The sequence below is a fragment of the Elgaria multicarinata genome, chromosome 3 (genome assembly GCF_023053635.1).
Source record: "Elgaria multicarinata webbii isolate HBS135686 ecotype San Diego chromosome 3, rElgMul1.1.pri, whole genome shotgun sequence".
In the NCBI taxonomy this organism is placed as follows: domain Eukaryota; kingdom Metazoa; phylum Chordata; class Lepidosauria; order Squamata; family Anguidae; genus Elgaria; species Elgaria multicarinata.
Genome location: NC_086173.1, coordinates 38,505,205 through 38,524,971, shown reverse-complemented (window position 1 = coordinate 38,524,971; position 19,767 = coordinate 38,505,205). Strand labels below are relative to the sequence as shown.

At 43.3% G+C, this 19,767-nt stretch overlaps 1 protein-coding gene across 1 annotated transcript in view; it reads right to left on the bottom strand.

Moving 5' to 3' along the window:
* Nucleotides 1-806: 806 nt before the first annotated feature.
* Nucleotides 807-19,767, bottom strand: part of CEP95 (centrosomal protein 95) — a 31,683-nt gene continuing 12,722 nt past the window's right edge. The window contains exons 6-22 of the mRNA XM_063120011.1: nt 18,609-18,724; nt 17,413-17,520; nt 16,650-16,879; nt 14,846-14,918; nt 12,892-13,022; nt 11,970-12,082; nt 10,900-11,038; nt 10,138-10,252; nt 9,100-9,281; nt 7,942-8,034; nt 6,613-6,760; nt 4,959-5,119; nt 3,581-3,655; nt 2,665-2,817; nt 1,505-1,651; nt 1,356-1,427; nt 807-1,274 (exon numbers count right to left, since the gene is read on the bottom strand). Coding sequence (XP_062976081.1) covers nt 1,095-1,274; nt 1,356-1,427; nt 1,505-1,651; nt 2,665-2,817; nt 3,581-3,655; nt 4,959-5,119; nt 6,613-6,760; nt 7,942-8,034; nt 9,100-9,281; nt 10,138-10,252; nt 10,900-11,038; nt 11,970-12,082; nt 12,892-13,022; nt 14,846-14,918; nt 16,650-16,879; nt 17,413-17,520; nt 18,609-18,724 — 2,236 coding nt within the window. The 3' untranslated portion in view covers nt 807-1,094. The remainder of the gene's footprint in view (nt 1,275-1,355; nt 1,428-1,504; nt 1,652-2,664; nt 2,818-3,580; nt 3,656-4,958; nt 5,120-6,612; nt 6,761-7,941; nt 8,035-9,099; nt 9,282-10,137; nt 10,253-10,899; nt 11,039-11,969; nt 12,083-12,891; nt 13,023-14,845; nt 14,919-16,649; nt 16,880-17,412; nt 17,521-18,608; nt 18,725-19,767) is intronic.

Here is a 19,767-nt window from a genome sequence, read left to right as displayed (position 1 = left end):
AAAACATAACTATAAAATGGGGTTGTAACAGTGTTACAAAGCCTGTGTTTTCAAGAGGCAATTAAGACTCGCCACTGTTTCCGCCTCTTGATCCACATGTGAGAGAGCATTCCAGAAAGTGGGTACCACCACTGAGAAGGCCTGCTCACGGATTGCTACCGGATGACATTCCATTGGCCATGGAACAAGGTAAGGACTCCTGATAAGCTGCTTGGGGGACCTTCCAGTGGAGTTTTGGAGGGCACACAAGGGGCTGCAGGGGGAAGGAGAAGACAGGGGAGGTCCTGTTCTGCCAGCAGTATCCATTCTGCAGCATGACAAAGGTGAATTCAACTCTCTGTTTTGGCTATTTGTGTTTTTGTTATCACATTAGATTTAATTGTGAACCATACTAAGGCACAAAGGATAAAAAGATTTTAATTAAAAAAAATAGTGCTCAGCAGAGGAATTTGCAAGCTTTATGCATATAACCAGTTTACAAATTTTCCCTAAACAAATAAGGATCCAAAGCATACGAGTCCTTCCTAGAGAAGTTTCCCTTTTAGTTCCACAGCAGCAGCACATTGAAAGCTTAGGAGTGTTGAAGCTGCCTGATGACAGGTCCTATGCTTTGCCTTTCCAGAGTTTTCCCAAGACGGATACAGGGTGGAGTTTGTCTCTCTCCACTTTTTCTCAGCATCAACAGAGACAAAATGTTTATCACCCACTGATTAAAGTTTGGCAAAACTGATATAAGCAGGATAAAGTTGCTCCATGGATTGGTATTTGTTTTCTAAATGAGCCCAGTCTGGATTTTAATACATTCTCAATGACTTGACCATACAAATTAGCCTGGGAGACACTTTCAACAGCTTAATTTTGTTAGGAATCTAATCTTTATTTGAAAGGGGAAACAGTTTTTAAAAAATCTTCTGAAAAGGTCAGTTCAATATTTTCTTGACATGGTAACATTTGGATTCTGGGCAGCAGAACTCAGGTGGCAAAACAAGCTCCTAACTTCACACTTCTGGTTCTGGCCCTCCTCAGTATTTTTTTTTTCAAGTATCTTTGCCAGAAATAAACCACACAACTATTTATAAGAGGCATGCCAAGACTTAAAGGAACTTGGAATTTTTGCTATACTGAAAGGAAGCCACCAGAAGTCTGGACTTTAAGCGTTCGGCTTCCAGTTCTCGGAAGAATGAATCATCATCATTGTGTGTGATCATGTCCTGCAGCTCTTTAATTTCTTTCTCCATCTTTGATCTCAGCTCACGTTTCACCTTGTTTAATGTCTGAAAGAGACCATTAGGATTTAGTTAAGCAACTGAGCAGTTCATCAACAGCTCTAAAAGTCTAGAGTGACAAAGACTTACTTTTGCATGTGCTCTCTCTCTGGTTTGGATTTCTTTACGTTCCTCTGAAACAGCTTCTGCCAGCATTGAAAACTAAGCACAACACAAGAAAGTTAATGGCGCGCAGGTAGGGTCAAGCTCTAGCCATACGAAGGATGGATCAAGCCTACCTGATCCTTATAGTAGCTCTCCATGGCCTCCAGTTCCTGCTGATGTTGTTTCTTTTGCTCAGCTTGCTTGTCCTTAGCATATGTTCTCAGTTCATGCAGCCGTTGCTTCTGAATTTCCAAGCCTTCTTCAAAAAGGTTTTTAAATATCTGCCAAACAAAACATGGCATCCACAAACTTAAGGCGCAGTTTGTTTAAAAACAACATTGCTCTGATCCAGAAAATAGTTAATTGTGCTTCAGTCTCATTGTTCCTATTCAGATGACATGCTAAGCCATGATAATTAAGCATTTTGAGCTAAACTTTATGGCTTAGTGTGTTGTGTGAACCACGACTTAATGTGTCACGTGTACCATTCCTAACCATGGTGGCTATATAACCACAGTTTAAACATGCTCACTAACCATTTGCTGCAAAAGGGTTAGCAGCCTAACCATGGCTTAGCGTGTCATTTGAACAGGCCCACTGATTTCAGTGGAATTTAACTTCCCTTAATTAAGGTCCCCAAGTGCAAGTTTGTATTGTGACTGTACAATTTATCCTTGAGCAACACAGGTCAACATTTAACTTGGGTTGTCAATTAATTGAAGACGGTTTAGTTCATTATTTGTTTTGCCTTGTAGTTGCTAAAGGAGTTAATTATGTTTAAATGTATTTGCCTATTACCATAATATCAATAAAGGCATTTTTCTGAGATCCTAAAAGTACCGTAGGAATTTAACAATCCTTTAACTCCAAAAATAGACAAGTTGGTCACCAACTCTTAAGTTCACTGCTTAAAGCTGACCAGCATTCTGACAACAGGACAAGTCGTGTGGCTACAGGTGCAGTAGAGATGCTGCCATCACAAAACTGCTCTCCTGTGGCCAGATCTCCTGCCACACTGCTAATTTGCTAAGTAGTGTTCCGATTCCATCAGTCCCACCACCGCTAGGGTAGGAAGTATCCATACAAAGGCAGCCTACCCCTATGACATAGACATACCTGAATCATCAGCATGGTGGGGGAACTGGCCCTGGAGGAGTGGCTATGCTGCGGAAACCAAACACCAGAAACTTGTGAGTTGGCCCAGAGCCTGAACACAGTACTGGGAATGTGGGCTAGCCCCTTCTCGGGTAGTGCAAGGCTCCTACTTCGGGCAGAGTGAGGTCCCCTTACTTACGCGTTCCTCACGTGTCCTGGCCCTCATCATCTTGGCCCGTAGCTGAACTCTGTAATCTTGGTAGTACTTTTTGGCTCTTACAATTTGCTGGCGTCTCTCCTTCATTTTATTCTGAGTACATTTCTGCCGATGAATGCGTTCCTTAAACTCTTGCTGAAAACGACAAGGAAAAACAACTAAGTTTCCTGGAGGAGAAGCAAGCAGGTATCATCATTTTCTGGAAGGGCTTCATTAACCAATGCTTGAAAGTTACAAAGTGCCTTCCCCATCCTAGAGTGGAGCTCTACCTGGAGTTTTTCAGAAGTTCAACTTCCCTGTTTCTCATTGCAAGACTAGGACTATAGCACAACGCCATGCTAACCAATGGATCAACCTCCAACCAAGATGGGGTGTGGCAGCATATTCACCTAGTGGCATGAAGAGCGTCCCTAGAGTTGGCTGGCACAACTTTTAGAAACTGCTTGAATAAAGAAAATAAGAAACTTGTAACATTGGAGCCTGCCCAGCACTTAACAATCCCCTCTGTTTTTGCAATCCCAAGCAGGCAGCAAAAGCAAGTGTTTCATCGCATGGCTGTCCACTGGGCTGCATTTGGGCTTGTGGGTCATGGGTGGTGGGTTGTGCAGGGCTGCCCTGACCAGCTCCAGCTCCTCCTCATTCTCGTGCTACAGACTTTTCATTGACGGATCACGCTGCTGTTTTATTGCAGTGGTTCTGGAAACGTTTTTTACACTAGCAGCATTATATTTTAAGATGCTGTTGGTTTATTTTTTATTTTTTGAATGTTACAAGTTTTTATTACATGGTACTATTGCATACTTATGCTTGTCTTCTGTTTGGCTTGGGTGGATTTGATCCTGAAAGGCAGGGCTTAATCATTTAAAAATCAATCAGGAGTTTGTTCACTCAAACATACCAGCCTTCTGTTATGAGCCTGCTCTTTCTTAATGAGGTCAACAAGGAGGTCATGCTTCTTCAGGGTTTCTAGTACCTGAAAGGAAAAAGTACACAGACCTCATTAAAACTGTTTCCCCACATACCACGTTTCTGCATGTTGTCTAATGTAACATCTCTCAAGAAAGCTTCTTTCCCACCTTGAGATTGTATCTACTGCCAGGCTGGAGTAGGGAGCAGTTCACAGAGAAAGCCGATACACCTTTCAAAGGGGAGACACATTCCACTCTAATTCCGCCTTTCTTTCTCCTTTCTCACAAAGGCAGGCGGAGTTGATTTAGCACGGCAAGAGAGGCAGAGCTTTGTAACCCAAGTCCCCCTTTGCTCTTCTCCCACCTCCTTTGCTCTTCAACTTCACGATGCGTGGGATCAGCCTCTCTGACAAAAGTGGACTTCCACGGCAGCCCCTCCAGCCCCCTGGAAATGCTATACAGAGGGCCTGTTCACACATCATGACAGCCCCCCCCCCCCCCCCGGTAGCTTAATTTACCCAAGGGGGCTGTTGCGTCATGCCAGGTGCCATTTTTGCATGGTGCCAATGGATGAATGGCATGCAAACCCAGCTGGCAGGAATTATTTTGATGGGTTAGACAACCCTCAAATAACTCCAAACAAGCAACAGGTTATTTTAGGCTTCTCTAACCCTCAAACAATCCTGCTGCCTGGATTTCCACAACATGATATGCCATGGCAAAAATGGTGCCCCGTGGGCACCTGGCACAATATGACAGCCCCCATGGATAAATTAAGTCACAGTAGGCTGTCATGTAGGCTGGTAGTCAGAGTGTCAGGGGACCCTACTGAGTAGGGTGAGATGTGGGGTGAGGGCAAGGGGAGGATCCCAAAAGTCAGGCAGAGGTTCCTTCTACAAGTGAAATCCTTTCTTCCATGGAAGGCAGATCCTGGATGCAACTCAATGTGATCAGAGTGTAAGAACTAGCTCCTGGTTGAAAGAAGTCAGTCAAAGCCTCAGGTGGGATCCAGTGTCAGTATCCAATGTTAGTCCTATGTAGAGTAGACCCACTGAAGTGAAGTTAGTCATGACTAACTGAAGTCTCATTCATTTCAATGGGTCTACTATATGTATGACTAACATTGGATACTACCCCCAAAAAGTGACAGTGGCCATTTTATAACCTTAAAGCAGTGCTGCAGAAAGGAGAAATCAAGCAGCAATATTGGATCCTGGTTAGCACAGGCTGCAGGCCTACTCAGAAGCCAGTCCCATTTCATTCCAGGAAAGTCTGCCTAGGACTGCATGGCCTCGGCCCGGGCTGGCACGCTGCTCCACCTCCCCTTTCAAAGGCTGGGGCTCTTCGCAGCCTGGACAGAGAACTCACTTCGCTTTGCAGTTTGAACCGGCTTCTGTCGTTGGGAGATTTGAGCTGTTCTATCTGTGCAAGCTGCTGCCGGCACATCTTGTTCATAGTGGGGCGGGAAATGTGCAGGTAGGGGAAGTCTTCAAGTAGCAGAGGCAAAAGATCGTTCTCCTTGACCTTCACTGTGAGGAAAAAGGCAACTGTCAGCTGAAGGTCTAGAGGGAAACTACTGCAGGTTCATGAATAAACTAAGCCTCGACTTATATGTATGTTTATTTACACACACACACACACACACACACACACACACACACACACACCTGCCCTAAACACTTCTACTGCTCATGAACTGCAGGAAAGACTTTCGTCCAATTCCTCAGGGCCTACATCCTATGCCAATGCATGTAACAGAACTGAGATCCTTGGTCCGGGAAGCAACAATTTGGAACAGAGAAGTGGTGGTCGTAGAAAGGCACAAAAACACCCACTGCCACTTCTCTTGGTCCAGGATCAGCCCCTCTCAAAAGCCACTTTCCCTTAATAATAAAAAAGCTGTCCAGTTGGGTTACAACCATTTGCACTGTAACATGCAATTAAGTCCCTCAGTTACCACCTTCCCCTATCCGCAGGAATACAGAGGCCAAGCACTATCGCTTGCCTTTTCAATCTGATTCTGGAGTTCAGGGGTAGGGAACCGGTGGCCCTTCAGATCTGGCTGGGGCAATAGGATATTTCAGATGTCCTCCTCTAAGGGTAACACCCCCCCTTCCAGCCATGGCAGAAACATCTGCAGCTCCTGCCTCTCCAACATCAGAAGATGGACAAGGTGAGGGTGGGTGGGTTCCATGGGTGTGGCTCAGGAGACAGTTTGCATCCCACAGGATCCATAGCCTTCCCATGCCTCACCAAATCCCCCCAGAAATAGGGGAACATACACTGCCTCAGCCATGGTCACAGGATTTAGGTGCTCATGTAGTAGCCCGTGTCGTCTACCAATGCTCAGAAAAATCAAAGCATTCAAATGGCAGGTTTATGCCTTACTCCAAAAAGAGACAGTTGGGCATCTTTTGCAGGTGTGATAACATCCCATGCTGAGCTGGCCAGCAAAACTGGAGCCACTTAGACTTTTCACCACAAATGGAGACCATGCAGCATAAAACTGAGCATGCCACTTGAGTGCCCACCACCTTTTGGGGAGGGGGCAGCGTTCTCGTAGCAATACCACAAGAGCAGCTGCTTTCCAAGTCCATTACAGGTGTGCAGGAATGGAAAGGAAAAACAGGGAGAGATTGATTGACGCAGATGCTCTTGGGGTATCTGGGAGAACATCAAGCTGTGTAAATATTGCTGGCCTACTTTGCTTGGGGTACAAACTTGAAAGCAACAAACCCTCCCGGTGGCTGCACCGGACCGAGACGGACAGGCAGAGCAAAAGAGAATGCCATGGCAGGAGCTTGGCCTCTCTGGCAGCCTCTAAGGAGGGGCTGGGGTTGTGGGCCTATGGTGAAGAACTAGTCAATGCATTTGCTTCCCTTACACAAGTCTAGACTTATGGCAGTTATAAGAGAGCTGCTTTCAATGGTATATATTGGCAAGATGCCAGTATTCTTGGACTTCAGCCCACACTTTCAAATGATGCCCAGCTTTCTACCAAGCAGTGTTCTGCAGTTCTTACATGGAGCTGCTTTTTTTGGCTTGGCAAAGCCTCCCCTTGAAGTCCACTGGCTGAGTTTGGAATTCCTAGGTACATTTTTTCGAGAATAAATATTCGCCGCTTGTGAGGTTCTCGGAGGTGCTTTGAAGACTTTCTTGTATTTGTGTTCCTAGATGCAAACATGCATGGGAAATAGTTACTCAAGTGCAAGTAAGTCCAAAAATAGAGTACAGCTATGTGCATAGAGATTTACATAGCCTGGGTCAAATCTTCCAGTAGGGCAAATGGATGGTGCGGAAGTGAATAGAGTCCAAAAAAGTCTTATGCTATACAATGCCTGGTGAAACTGATACATAGCATTAAAAGAACAGAAAACACAGCCCTACATAGTAGAGCAGAACTGTCCCTCTTTCACATTCCACTAATCGATCATAGGCTGCACACAAGTCTATATTCTATTTCCTATCCACCATCTAATAATAATAATAATAATAATAATAATAATAATAATAATTATTATTATTATTATTATTATTATTTCAAATACCACTGGCTTGGATAAAAACAATCCCACTGCCTAACAATTCATGCAGAGGAAGGGTTCCCCTAATCCGTAACCTCTGAACCTCAGCAGGAAAGACTTGGAGAACCTTCCAAAATGGCTTTTCATGAATGTATGCAAATTGAAGGGGGGGGATTAGCTATCCATTCTTCCTGCATCACTGGAAGGAATATTTCATTCCAAGCCTTCACGAAAAGTTAGACACTGCCATCACCTTTATGGAAATTGCAGTCTTCTACTATAACTGCCAGGGAGCTATTTTATTAGTGAAAATAAGGCTTGCTAAAAGTCTCTTGGTATTTTCTGAATGCTACTGTTCATCCGAACATAAGATCTAGGTGTGACCAACCACATCCATCTAAAGCTAAGAGAATACTAATATTCTTCATGTGATTCTCCAGAGTCTATTTTGCACAGCCATTTTTTTTCATCTAAAAACCTTTATGCTGAAGAATCAGACTGGGAATGTTCTCCTCCTCCTCCTAAGTCATTTCTGGTAGCTGTGCTAGGAAACACAAAGGCACAAAGTCTAAAAAGCAGCTCCTAATACTGGACTCCACATAAGTGGGCTCTGTGTATTCTGATTTCAGCAGTGCAAAAGTTATGATCACGTAATATCAGTGATGTTGTATGGACATACTTCACTTAATTGTTTTAGTGCCTGGTTGAAAGCACGATCCACTGGAAGGATTCTCTTTGAAAGAGAGGATCTCCTCACCCAGCACATTAGGAAAGTCAGGATGAGCACAAGAAACGGATAGCATTATCAGTGCATTTGTTCTCCTTACCAATTCCTTGGCCTTTGCTTTCAGCTTTGCAAGTTCAAATTGTTCACTAGCTTCATAAGCTCTTAATTCAGCATCATAGGATTTAGTCAAGAGCTAGAAGGCAGAACAAAGTCAGGTTATGATCTATAACAAGTTAATTTATTCATTTATTTATTAAACATGGTATGTCACCTTCCAGTATTTTTATATATCAAGGCAGCTAACAATTTTAACTAAATAAAAAATAACAAGTCAACATCTTGAACTAGCAATAAAAACCTAAAAACTTCATAGCATAACAGTATTAATTTAATTATTATTATTCACACCCACCCACCCACACAGCTGTTTTAACTATGAGTTAAAAATACTAATCTGGTATAGTCAAGGAGTGTTTTAAAGAATTAGTTATTTAAGAGCTGCCAACACAAAGATATCACTCCGAAACAAGCATAACATTAGGGGAAGACTTTTTTTTGTTAAGACTTGACCAAAACCTCTGTCTGTACCAGGCGGGGCTACTCCACAGTTGATCTGGGCATAAGGCCATTACCAAGAAATTACAAAGCTAATCAATCCATGTTTTGTACAGAAGACTGCAATAAGCTAATCAAACTACACGCAAATTAGAAAAGGATTTTGGGATTAGGAGAAACCATCTTGTTTGTCTAAGTTAGTGCGAAGTAAGAGTTAGTAAACTTATAGGTTCCAAAGCATTTTGCTCATGCCATATAACAAGTCCAAGTTGGCACTGACTGTATGTTTTTAGGCTGCCCGTGCGCTGACACAGCTCCAGAAAACTCAAGGCATCAGATCACAGATCTCTTAAGCACCGAGATCTCCCGAACTCTGAGCCTACCTCCCTTTTTAAAAAACTTAAAAGCTCCCCTCTGGGCAAGCAGATAAACACCCTCCACACTCGTAGTGTAAGAGGTGTTTGTGCAGCTTTTTCAGTGCTGAGAGCACCTATAGATGGGTTTGCCCATGGAAGTTATCAGGGTTCAATTAGCACAGCCTTCCCCAGCCTGGGGCCCTCCAGATATGTTGGACAACTACTCCCATCATCCCTAGCCAACATGGCCAATGGATAATGGGAGTTGCAGTCCAAACCATCTGGAAGGCTCCTGGGTTGGGGAAGGCAGACCTAGCTAGTTGCATGTGCCAACTTGCCGCCATCACCTGAGCTCTTAGCTTCCTCTCATCTTGTTCCTTTTGCAAGCGTTCACGCATTCTTCCTGCTGGCCCGCTTATATCCTTCCGGAGTGCAATGTGCCACTCCGATGATCGCTGGTGGCTCACTGGAGGCGGGGAAGTAGAAAGCGACCGTTGCCTGCCAGGTTTTCTGCTGGGACGTGGAGAAGCTATGAAACAAACAAGCTTTGAGCACTTCCAGTAACATCAGCTGAACAGAGAGGGGCTTCAATGGAAACACACCTTCAGAGGCGTGAATGTGCAAGTTGACGACTTCCCATTTCCAAGGCCTTCCCGTCCCATAAAGCTTCTGGGACAAAACGCCCTGCTGCCCTATTTTCCAAGGCTGCAGTCATTCCCCTTTAGCAATTAAGAGTCGTATTCTTTAAAACGTTTATTCTTATTTCCATTTCCAGGCGAAGTATAAAGTGTTGGTTATTACCTTTAAAACCCTACATGGTTTGGGTCCAGGGATCGCCTTCTCCCATACAATCCGCCCCACACATTCAAGTCCTCTGGGAAGAATTTACTTCAGCCAGCAAAAACTAGATTGACAACTGTTACCCAGAGGACCTTCTCTTCTGCCGCTCCCAGACTGTGGAATAGCCTGCTGGGAGAGATTCGCCAACTCAACAGTCTTTCTGAATATAAAAATGCTATAAAGACTGATCTCCTCCAGCAGGCCTACCCAGTCGAATTTTAAGAAGTCTGGCTGTTATTTTAACAATGTATTGTTAATCAGTTTTATATATTTTATAACATTTTTGTATTCTATGTTGTTCCCCGCCTTGATCTGGAGGGAGAGGCGGGTAAGAAATTATTATTATTATTATTATTATTATTATTAATAATAATAATAATAATAATAATAATAATAAGAAGAAGTCAACAGTGGTCATAACACTGATTTAGTGCTACCAACCCAGGCATAGAAGGCAGCTTGTATTTACTGAAGGAGCCCCAACTGCACATACAGAAAGTTCCAGTTCACTAGGACTAAATAAACATAACCCTCCAAACTGTTACCTGGTTCTGGTTTCATGTGGCGGTAATCCATGGCGCTATCACTGTGCTGAGAAAGTCTATCATCATCAGCCAATGACTCCTCCCGGCTTCGCTCACCCAAAGCATGTTTAAGCATCTGTTGTTAAAAGAGAATTGTCCTATCGGTCAAGAGTTCATTCCAGAGCATCCTCCAATATGTGTTTCCAGGTGGTGAAAGAGAGGGTTCCCACCACTCTCATCATAGGTAGGGCGGCTGGTCCAGAAGCCAAGCCTACTGCTGTTGCTGCACTATGACTAAGGTGCAGATAAAAAACAGGGTGGCTTCCTCCTGCTACTTTGTGAATCAATTTTAACACTGGACTGTCTGCAGAAAAAAATCAATCCCTGGAAGGATCAATTGATTCAACACTCTACATCAGTGATGAGCAGAACATGGCTCACCAGATGTTTTGAACTTCAGCTCCCAGAAGCCCCTGCCACCATGGCCAAAGGTCAGGAGTGCTGGGAGTTGAAACCCCAAACAGCTGGAGATCTACTTTCTGTCCCACCTGCTCTACATTTGTTGATGTTACTATAATGTTTAGCAAACCTTATAACAGTGTACTGGAGGCCCTGAATGGTCTCCCAGCCAAGCACAGTCAGGTCCACACTTGCTTACTTTCAGCCACGCTACAGCTTTGGTCCGTCCCACCACACATCATGAGGTCTTCCCCACTGCTCTTAATTTTAGAGGAGCGTTGCACTGGGAGAAGATGCAACCATGAATCGATAGTGCTCACTTACTGCATCTAGTTCATCCAGCCTGCGGGAGAGTTTCCAAGACATTTTGCGCAGCTCCTGGCTAGACAGCTTTTCCTTCTCCCTTCTGAGGGGAAAAGGTTCTTCAGCAAGCAAATTGGTCAGGGCGGAGCTTTCATCCTGGCTGAGAAAACCACAAGGTGTCAGGCTATAAATACGTTGTGTTCTCTCTCTCTCTCTCTCTCTCTCTCTCTCTCTCTCTCTCTCTCTCTCTCTCTCTCGCAATTATTTATTTAAAAGACTTTTATCCCCTGCTCTTTAGCAAACAAGTTCTCAGAACAATTTACAACAACCAGTGGTAAGGCGAGGTTTCATTCTGGCCAACTTCAGACACCATGATGTCATGGACAGTGGGCAGAATCCAATGGGGCACTTATATCCCTGCTGATTCCGTTGTGCAAACAGCCTTCACAGCAACAGCGATTTAGCGTTTCTGGAGCAACCCAAAACTAACGGGAACACTTGTTTCTGGACAGAGATAGGTCAGTAGAGCTCACATAAGGGAGCTCCACCAACCTGCTTCCTTCCAGAAACCAGTGGCCCCATTCAGAAGACACATTCACCATGGTTAAAACCATGGTTTAAGGTGTCTTCTGAACAGAGCCACTGCTTCCACTTGTTTCAGGGATTTCCTTAGGAAGTGCAAAATCTACCTTGCGTAAACAGCGGCTCCCACTGGTGCAACAGAATTTGCTTGCAGAAGAGAATTAGGTGGTATAAAGGAATTGGCAAGGGTGTTAAGTGCCCTGCTGGATTCTGCCCAAGACCTTCAGGACTAAGCTTTAGCAACACAGTGAGAGTTCATACACTTCTCCCTCATATGGCAGACCTCATGTTTTAAGAATCCGTGCTCAGTTTTGATGAATAAGGCTTTTGAGGACATTAATGAAAAGTTTAACATGCTATTAGCATGTATCATCTTAAATCAGTGGCTCCCCAACCTTGGTTTGCCAGATGTTGCTGGACTACAATTCCCATTATCTCCACCCAGCATGGCTGCTGGTCACTGATTATGGAATTTGTAGTTCAACATAACTTTATGAGAAAACACATACCTTTGTTCAAGCAACAGATTCCTTTGTTTGGGTCTTGTGCTTTGCGTAGATGCAAACCGTGGTAAGCTGTCCTCAAAAGGAGTTGGCGTATACTGAATATTCTCATCCGTTTCCTTTTAGAGGAGAAGGGAAAAAAGCTCTCATTCAAGAAGCAAAGGAGAAATTCAAGAAAAACGCCTGGTGTCAAAAGTGAGCAATGAGGATCACACAGAAGAATCAGGGGCTGCCAAATCAGACTGCTATGATATGAAAGCAGTTTAGGGCATTAGCAGTCTTTAAAGGACAATGTTTTTTTGCAGGCTATTTTGAGTTCTGATCAGCCATCATCAAGAGTACCATCTCTTTATAAGCTAACCACTCTTCAAAAAGAAAATCAGAAAGAAAGTCTTTTAAAATCTCAGCATCCCTGTGTGATTCACAAGTATAATCAGACAGTACACTTTTTTATTATGGAAATGATGTGTGGGCACAATTCCATTAATTAAAAAAATCTTCGTTAGAACACAGCTGGTGCACTTCCTATGTACCAACACTGTGGATGTTCAAGCTGTGATCGGATGCAGTAAAGGCAAGTTCTCAATCTCATCCTTAGGGAACAACATAACAACGGCATGCCAAATAGTTGGGTAAATTGACCTTCAGCTGTAACAGTAAGACAATATTAACCTGTATATAGAATGACTAACGGAAACAGATAAGATAATAACCTTATATTAGCATTAAATCGCATTTCCAGTGTTTTATGAAAACAGAAGTCACTTTGCTTTGTTTCTGCTGAACACTGATAATAAAACGTACCATTAAATCCTTAGGCTGGCTTCCTGCCTGTTCCTGGATCTAGCACCACCCCCACCTCTCAAACTCTCCATGGTCTTCTTCCCCCAGCCAGCATATATATGCACCCCCACAGACTACAGGTTACCTTTCCTGCATCATCATCCATTTCATCTCCTCGCACTGCATCATCATCCATTTCATCTCCTCGCACTGGTGTATCATCACATACACCAGGTTCTGATGCTAGCTCATCAACTTCTGTTGGAAGGTCTGACCCTAGAAGCCACAAGAAATTAGGTAATTTTTTTCCATACAAGTACAGGCGACCCCTCGGCTCAAACAACCAAGAGTTCTTGCCATATCCCTTCTAACAGGGAGAAAGCTGAGAATGAAGACTTTAATAATATAAAGTTACCTCCATGTGACAACTGAAGCCTCTTATAGATTTTCAGCCAGGATAATTTGTGATAGCATTTATTTGTCAATTTCACTCAAATCAAATCTCCAAAAAGGAAACGTTTTTTCTGGTTATGTCATAGGAACTTAGGAAGCTAGCTTATACTGGGCCAGTTCGCACAACATGACAGTCCATCGTGGGTTAATGTACCCTTGAAGAGTTGCAGTGCATGCTAGTTGCCATTATGAATATGCAAGCCCTGACCGGGAGTTCCTATGGCTTGTTGTGAACCTCACCACAAGGAGTTATTTAAGGGCTAAGCCATCTTTGCATAAACCCTAAAACAGACCATGGGTTATGTAAGGGTTCCTTACCCCTCAAATAAACTGCCAGCTGGGCTTGCAAAACACGACAAGCCATGGCAATCCCTGGTTGGGGCTTGCATATTGATAATGGTGGCCTGCATGCACTGCGGCTCCTCAGGGGTAAACTAACCCACGATGGGCTGTTGTGTCATGAGAACCAGGTCAATGCGCCAGATCATTGGTCCATCTAGCTCACTGACTGGCAGCAGCTATCCAGGATTTCAAGCTGGATTCTTTTCCAGCCCTACCTGGAGAAGCTGGGGATGTAACATGGGAGTCTTCAGCATGTAAAGCAGGTGCTCTTCCACTAAGCCATGGCACTTCCCTCTCACAGGGTGGCTAGACACACGTTCTACAACAGTTTTCCAGCAACATTTACTGTTCATGTGCGTTCACCAACACCATTGGCCAAGAACAGATACTGCCTTAGCAGAAGAGACTTAAAGGGTTAGTGACTTAAAGTGAAGAAAACTGTATGTTTTTGCCAACATACTTTGTGGTCATTAATGCTGCACTCAGACTTTTATTTATATTAAATGGGTTTACAATGCAATCATAAACATGCCTACTCATAAGTAAACAAATTTCATTTCATTTATTTACTTTCTATACTGCCCAATAGCCAAACATCTCTGGGCAGTTCACAAAAACTTCAACCCAAAATACATAGTAACATAATATAAAATCTTTAACATGCAGAAATTTAAAAACAGTTTAAGAGAACTAAAAAAGTTATGATAAAATACCATTACCCGATAAAACATAGATATTAAACCCCTCATCATATGCCATCAAATGCCTGGGAGCAGAGTTCAATGGGACTTACTCCCAAGGATGTATGTATAATTATTGCAGCTTTAAATGTCATGGCTTATTCCAAGGACTCTTGAGAACAGTAGAGTTCTGCTAGGGAGATGAAGATCTAATAGAATCCACCACAACTTCATAAGAACCACAATACCTAGGTTTGGATTATTTGAGCTAAAAGTATGTAGCATCGATGCCCTTAAAACAAGAGTGGGGAACACATGGTCCTCCAACTCCCATCAGCCCCAGCCAGCACGGCCAATGGCCAGGGATGCTGAGAGTTGGAATCCAACAAAATCTGGAGGACCACGGGTTCCCCACCCCTGCATCTGAATGAGACCATTTTCCTCTGACATTAGCAAAAGAAGAAGAGAGAAACAGTCAAGACCACAAGTAGGCACTTTTATGAGCACTGGGTTTTCAAAAGCCTATTTCTCCCCAGGTCAAGAGCATGAATTCAGAATAGAAGGAAAACAGTGTTGGAAGAAATATTAGAGTACAATTTATTACCAATCAATCTTCATTCTTACCAGAAGGGACCCTGGATAGCGAAAGGGTGCCACCTGAAAGGGGCACAGACTCTTGCCCAGGGGATGCTGCAGGCTGCAATGAAAGGGCAACATGCTTTTTTAAAAACATAAAAGGTTTACATATAAATATGATCAAAACCACAAAAATCACCATATATAATACCGTATTTCTTCGATTCTAAGACGCACTTTTCCCCCTAAAGTAACAGCTCTAAAAATTGGGTGCGCCTTAGATTCGACGGCGCCTTAGAATCGAAGAAATACGGTAATTACATTTGTCGAGTCTGCAGCGGGACAGGCGGGGAAAGAGGGTAGGGGGTGAAGAGCGAGCGAGAGAGAAGGGAGTGGAGAGAGAAGCGGGGGGGGGGAGAGGGGCAACGTCTCGGAGCATCTCAAACGTTGCCGCCGGGAGCCGGCTGGGAGGGACCCCAGCTCCGGCAGGCCAGCGAGCTTCCAAAGAGCTCGGCCTCGCCTCTGTTAAGGAGATGGGAAACGGAAGAATCACCTGAGCAGCGCTGGTTGGGCTCGCCCGCCCACCCCCTCCCGTCCGTGTGAATGGTGCAGACCAGCTTTTGAATGCATGTGTGGCTGTCCGTTCCCAGGCAGGGGACAATTGGTTCCTGCTTCCCATTCATGTAACCTGCCTCTATGCGTGTGCGTGCGTGTCTGTGTCTCGCTCGCTCCCTGTTCCTCTCCCCCTCCGCTGCGTGTATGTACTGTAAAATTGCTTTGCTGGCTGATTGGAGAAATTTATTTTTTCTTTGAATCAAAGCTTTTTTCCCCTGTTGGTGGCACTGAAATTAGTGTGCGCCTTAGATTCGATGGCGTCTTACAATCGAAGAAATATGGTACATAAAATTAGTTGACATTTAAATAACAGTTTTTTAGAGAGACAAGGTGTAACAAAACAAAAACAAAATGCAGAACAGGATTTCCATGTCCTCTCCTCTTCCATTCCAAATCTTCTCCAGAGGGTCCCTAAACCGCAAGAGAGGGGGTGTTCACGGAATGAGAGGATGTGGAGGTCCCGTTCTGCAAGAGGTGTCCTTCCGCTGGTGGAATAAAGGATGTGAATCCATTTCTCATCTAAAAAACTAGTATCATCAATGGTGTATTTTGACTGAAGCAGACATTCCAAAAATGCAGATGTTCCAACTGTTGTAATATGTTAGGCCTGGCTGGGGGATTATTGGAGTTGTAGTCTGACATATCTGCAATGCACCAGGTCGGGAAACTCTGGGTAATGTTATCTTATTTATCCCTTCCCTCCTGATATCATGCCAAGTATGTTTGTATCAACAGAATGCTCCCAATTATCCAATTATGTATGCTTTATATATAACCATCTTCCATTTGCTAGCAATGCCTTCTATAGACCTGAAATTTTTCATATTGGTTGAAGTGGAACTGAATATGAAGATATCCCTCTTATAATAGCAACCACTTCTTCCAAGTAATCTTGAATTCCAACACATATCCTTATCACTCATATTAGTTGCAGACCACCACCAATATGCTTCTATTATATTTACTCAGACTTCATGGAGTAAAAGACCATTTATATAGACTTGCTAGTGATTTTCTCATAAATTAATTGAGACAGAGTAATGTTATTTAATCGGAAACAGACTCTTCCACTTATCCTGTGAATAAGTGAAACATGCATATTCAGATGAAATAGGAAGGCCTAGCAGTGGTAACCTGGAAATAGTTCAAGCAGGTATCCCAAGCCATTGAAATTCTACCATGCCACAAAACAAATACTGACCATACAAAGAGGAACAGAAGAAGCATCCTCACTTACATCAGAGGATATAGGGTCTTGAGGTTTTTCCGGTGGTAGTACTGCTGCTGGTGGTGGTGGTGGTGAACGCCTGTCTGAAATCCCATTGCCTCTTTCAGCTAGGTAAGGGGGTCTAGGTACTGAAGGCTGATAAGGTGGCTGCAAAGGAATCGCTGGGCGAATCGGTTCCCCAAGCTTTTTCGCACTGGGACTCAACTGCGCTCTAGGCAACTCAGCAGATTTTTCTGTTCCTTAAAGGCAAACCGTTTAGAGGCTAAGTAAACGTACTTTTTAAAAATGGGCAATACGTACACTTAAATCACATTGCTGAACAGTTCCCTTTAAAATGTTGGCCCTGGCATGGAAACAAGCAAGTTATTTATGAGGACATGTTGACTAGGATATCGTCCACTGAGTTCTTTTACAACACAGACTTTATCCCATCCAAAGTTTTCACAAAGGTAATAATAATAATAATAATAATAAGAAGAAGAAGAAGAAGAAGAAGAAGAAGATATAGATGTGAGTTGCAGAATAATAGTAATAAAATAAATGTATTATTGTTTATTTGATTTTAATTGTACCCAGCCTTTGTATAAAAAAATGGAACACAAGTATAAAGTCATGCTCCCCACTAAATCACCAAACAAAGATCAAACACTCTGTGTTTCACCAGCTGGGTTTGACTTTTGTTTGATGATCCATTATATTAATACAATTGATCCCAGTAAAGAGACCCTAGATATTTTAGAGACGTTTCTGAGGAATGTAGATATACACTCACCTTGAATTTCTCTGGCAAAAGCCCTTCTGTCACTTGATGGTTTTCTAAATTCTGCAAGCCCTTCAGGTTCCATTTTCTTCTTTGGTATTTCTCTTGCTGCTGGCAATTCTGAGAAATTGAAATTATGGACAGCATTTCAATGTGAATGTGCAGTGGTGCAATTTTATAGTCCCTGGGAGGATAACGTACTTCATGCTGCCGGTGGAGAGGAAGATCTGCCCACGGTGGGTCTCCCTCTATGACATTCCATCGCTTAGCATCTTCCTCTTCCTGCCAATACTATTTAGGGCAGCCTTCCCCATCATAGCTTCCTCCAGAGGTTTTAAGATACCTCCCATTATCCCTGACCATTGGCCATGCTTGCTGGGGCTGATGAAAGTTGTAGACTAACCACATCTGGAAGAACCCAAATTGGGGAAGGCTGGTTCCTGTCTATGAATGAAAGCAAATCCTAAGAGATCTCCTGGCTCACTATTTAATGGCTATATTGATAAGGCTTTCAAAGTAACTGCTTCTAAAGTATGTTCTTTGCTTACTAAAGTTGTTGATTTAAGCTACAGGTTAGTTTAACAGACTGAATTTTTTTTAAATTTAAACTTCTATCTTTGCCAAGGTTATTCTGAATCTATTTTGACAGAAGCAGGCAACATATATCAAGTGTTTTGCATTCTAAATATAGCATGCACACAAACGGCCTGCCATATGTGTTGATTTCAAGTATTACTTACTGGTGAAATTATATAGACGGTACAAATGAATTACATCTCTCAGCTTCACGATATTGGCCATTAAGCTGCTAGCTTCAATGGTAAATTAATAAGCTGACCTAAAGCCTATTCAACACTAGATCACTAAGCTAGAGACTTTCAGTTTTCACATACTGGCACCTGATCTGACCATCATCATCTGGATGATTACAGTTTTTTCTATTTGTTGGTGTAAGTAACTGATCTTAGAAATTAATACAAGAGAAGGTATGATCATGAAACATAGACGTCATAACTGTTGTCTTGTGCTGTTATGGGGGCGGCAGTTTGCAGTGGAATGGAGAGATTGCTCAGCCTGTGTGGTAAGCTGGCGCAGACCATTCCTTTGTGTGGAAACAGCTCTCCCCAGAGAACTATTTAAAGTTATCTCCATGCAGCAGCCACTATGTCGCTAACACTTGGCTGCTGTTTTTTGTAGATTTGACTCACCTTCATTTCTTAGAGAAAACAAATAAGCTGTGTCGCCAAGCTTAATTAGCTCACTTGTAGATTCTGAACCATCTACCTCCCAGGACGGAACAAATATATCTGATGAATGAGAAGATCTAAACAGAATACAGTGAAGTAAATTTGTTTACTTGAGTTGGCCACAAGGTGGTGACTCTTGCTGAGAGGAGCACAATTCAAACAATACTGAGGACCACTTCTGCATCTTTAGTAATTCAAGAGGGCTATAACAATATATTAGTCTTCCCCAACCTGTTGCCCTCCAGATCTATTGGACTACCACATCTATCTTCCCCAGCCAGCTGGCTGGGATTGATGGGAGATACAATCCAGCACATCTACAGGGCATCAGGTTGGGGAAGGCTGCACTACGTTAACCATAGAAAAGCTTTTTGTGATACTTATAATCCAAGTACATTGAGCCTGCAATCCTACACACACTCACATGAGAGTTGGGATGGGCTCAGATTGTCAATGATGTATATACGGTATTTCTACCAATTATTTAGTTGCCTAACAAGTTCCATTTGTGGTACTGGCAGAAGACCCTAATCCTCTTGGTTCTTATGTAACCTCTCAGTAACGTTTGATACCATGGACCATGGCATTCTCCTGTCCTGACTGTCTGGCCTGGGATTAGGAGGCACAGTACTAGAGCATTTCCAGTCCTTCCTAGTTGGCTGTACTGGGCAATTCCTGTTCGGTCCAATGGCCTTTGACACATGGGGTACCATCCTATATCCGTCCTATTCAACATCTGTGAAGCCACTAAGAGAAGTCTTCTAGAGGTTCAGGCTTTAATGTCATCAATATACTGCAGCTCAACTTCTCTTTTCCACCCAAGGATCCAGAGGCAGCTGTGGAACACTTGAACAAGTATCTGGATTTGGTGCTGAGATAGATGAGGGAGAACAAACTGAAATTTGATTCTTAAAGATGAAGGTTCTATGACTCAGAGAGTGGCGTATAACCAGTCCTGAATGGGGTTGTACTCCTCCTGAAGACCAGGTGCACAGCTTGGGATGCTCCTGGACTTGACACTGCCTGGGAAAGCACAGGTGGTGGCTATGGTCAGGAGTCCTTTTTACAAGTCCTGGCTTCTACACCAGCTACAGCCCTGAAGCATTGGCCACAGTTACTC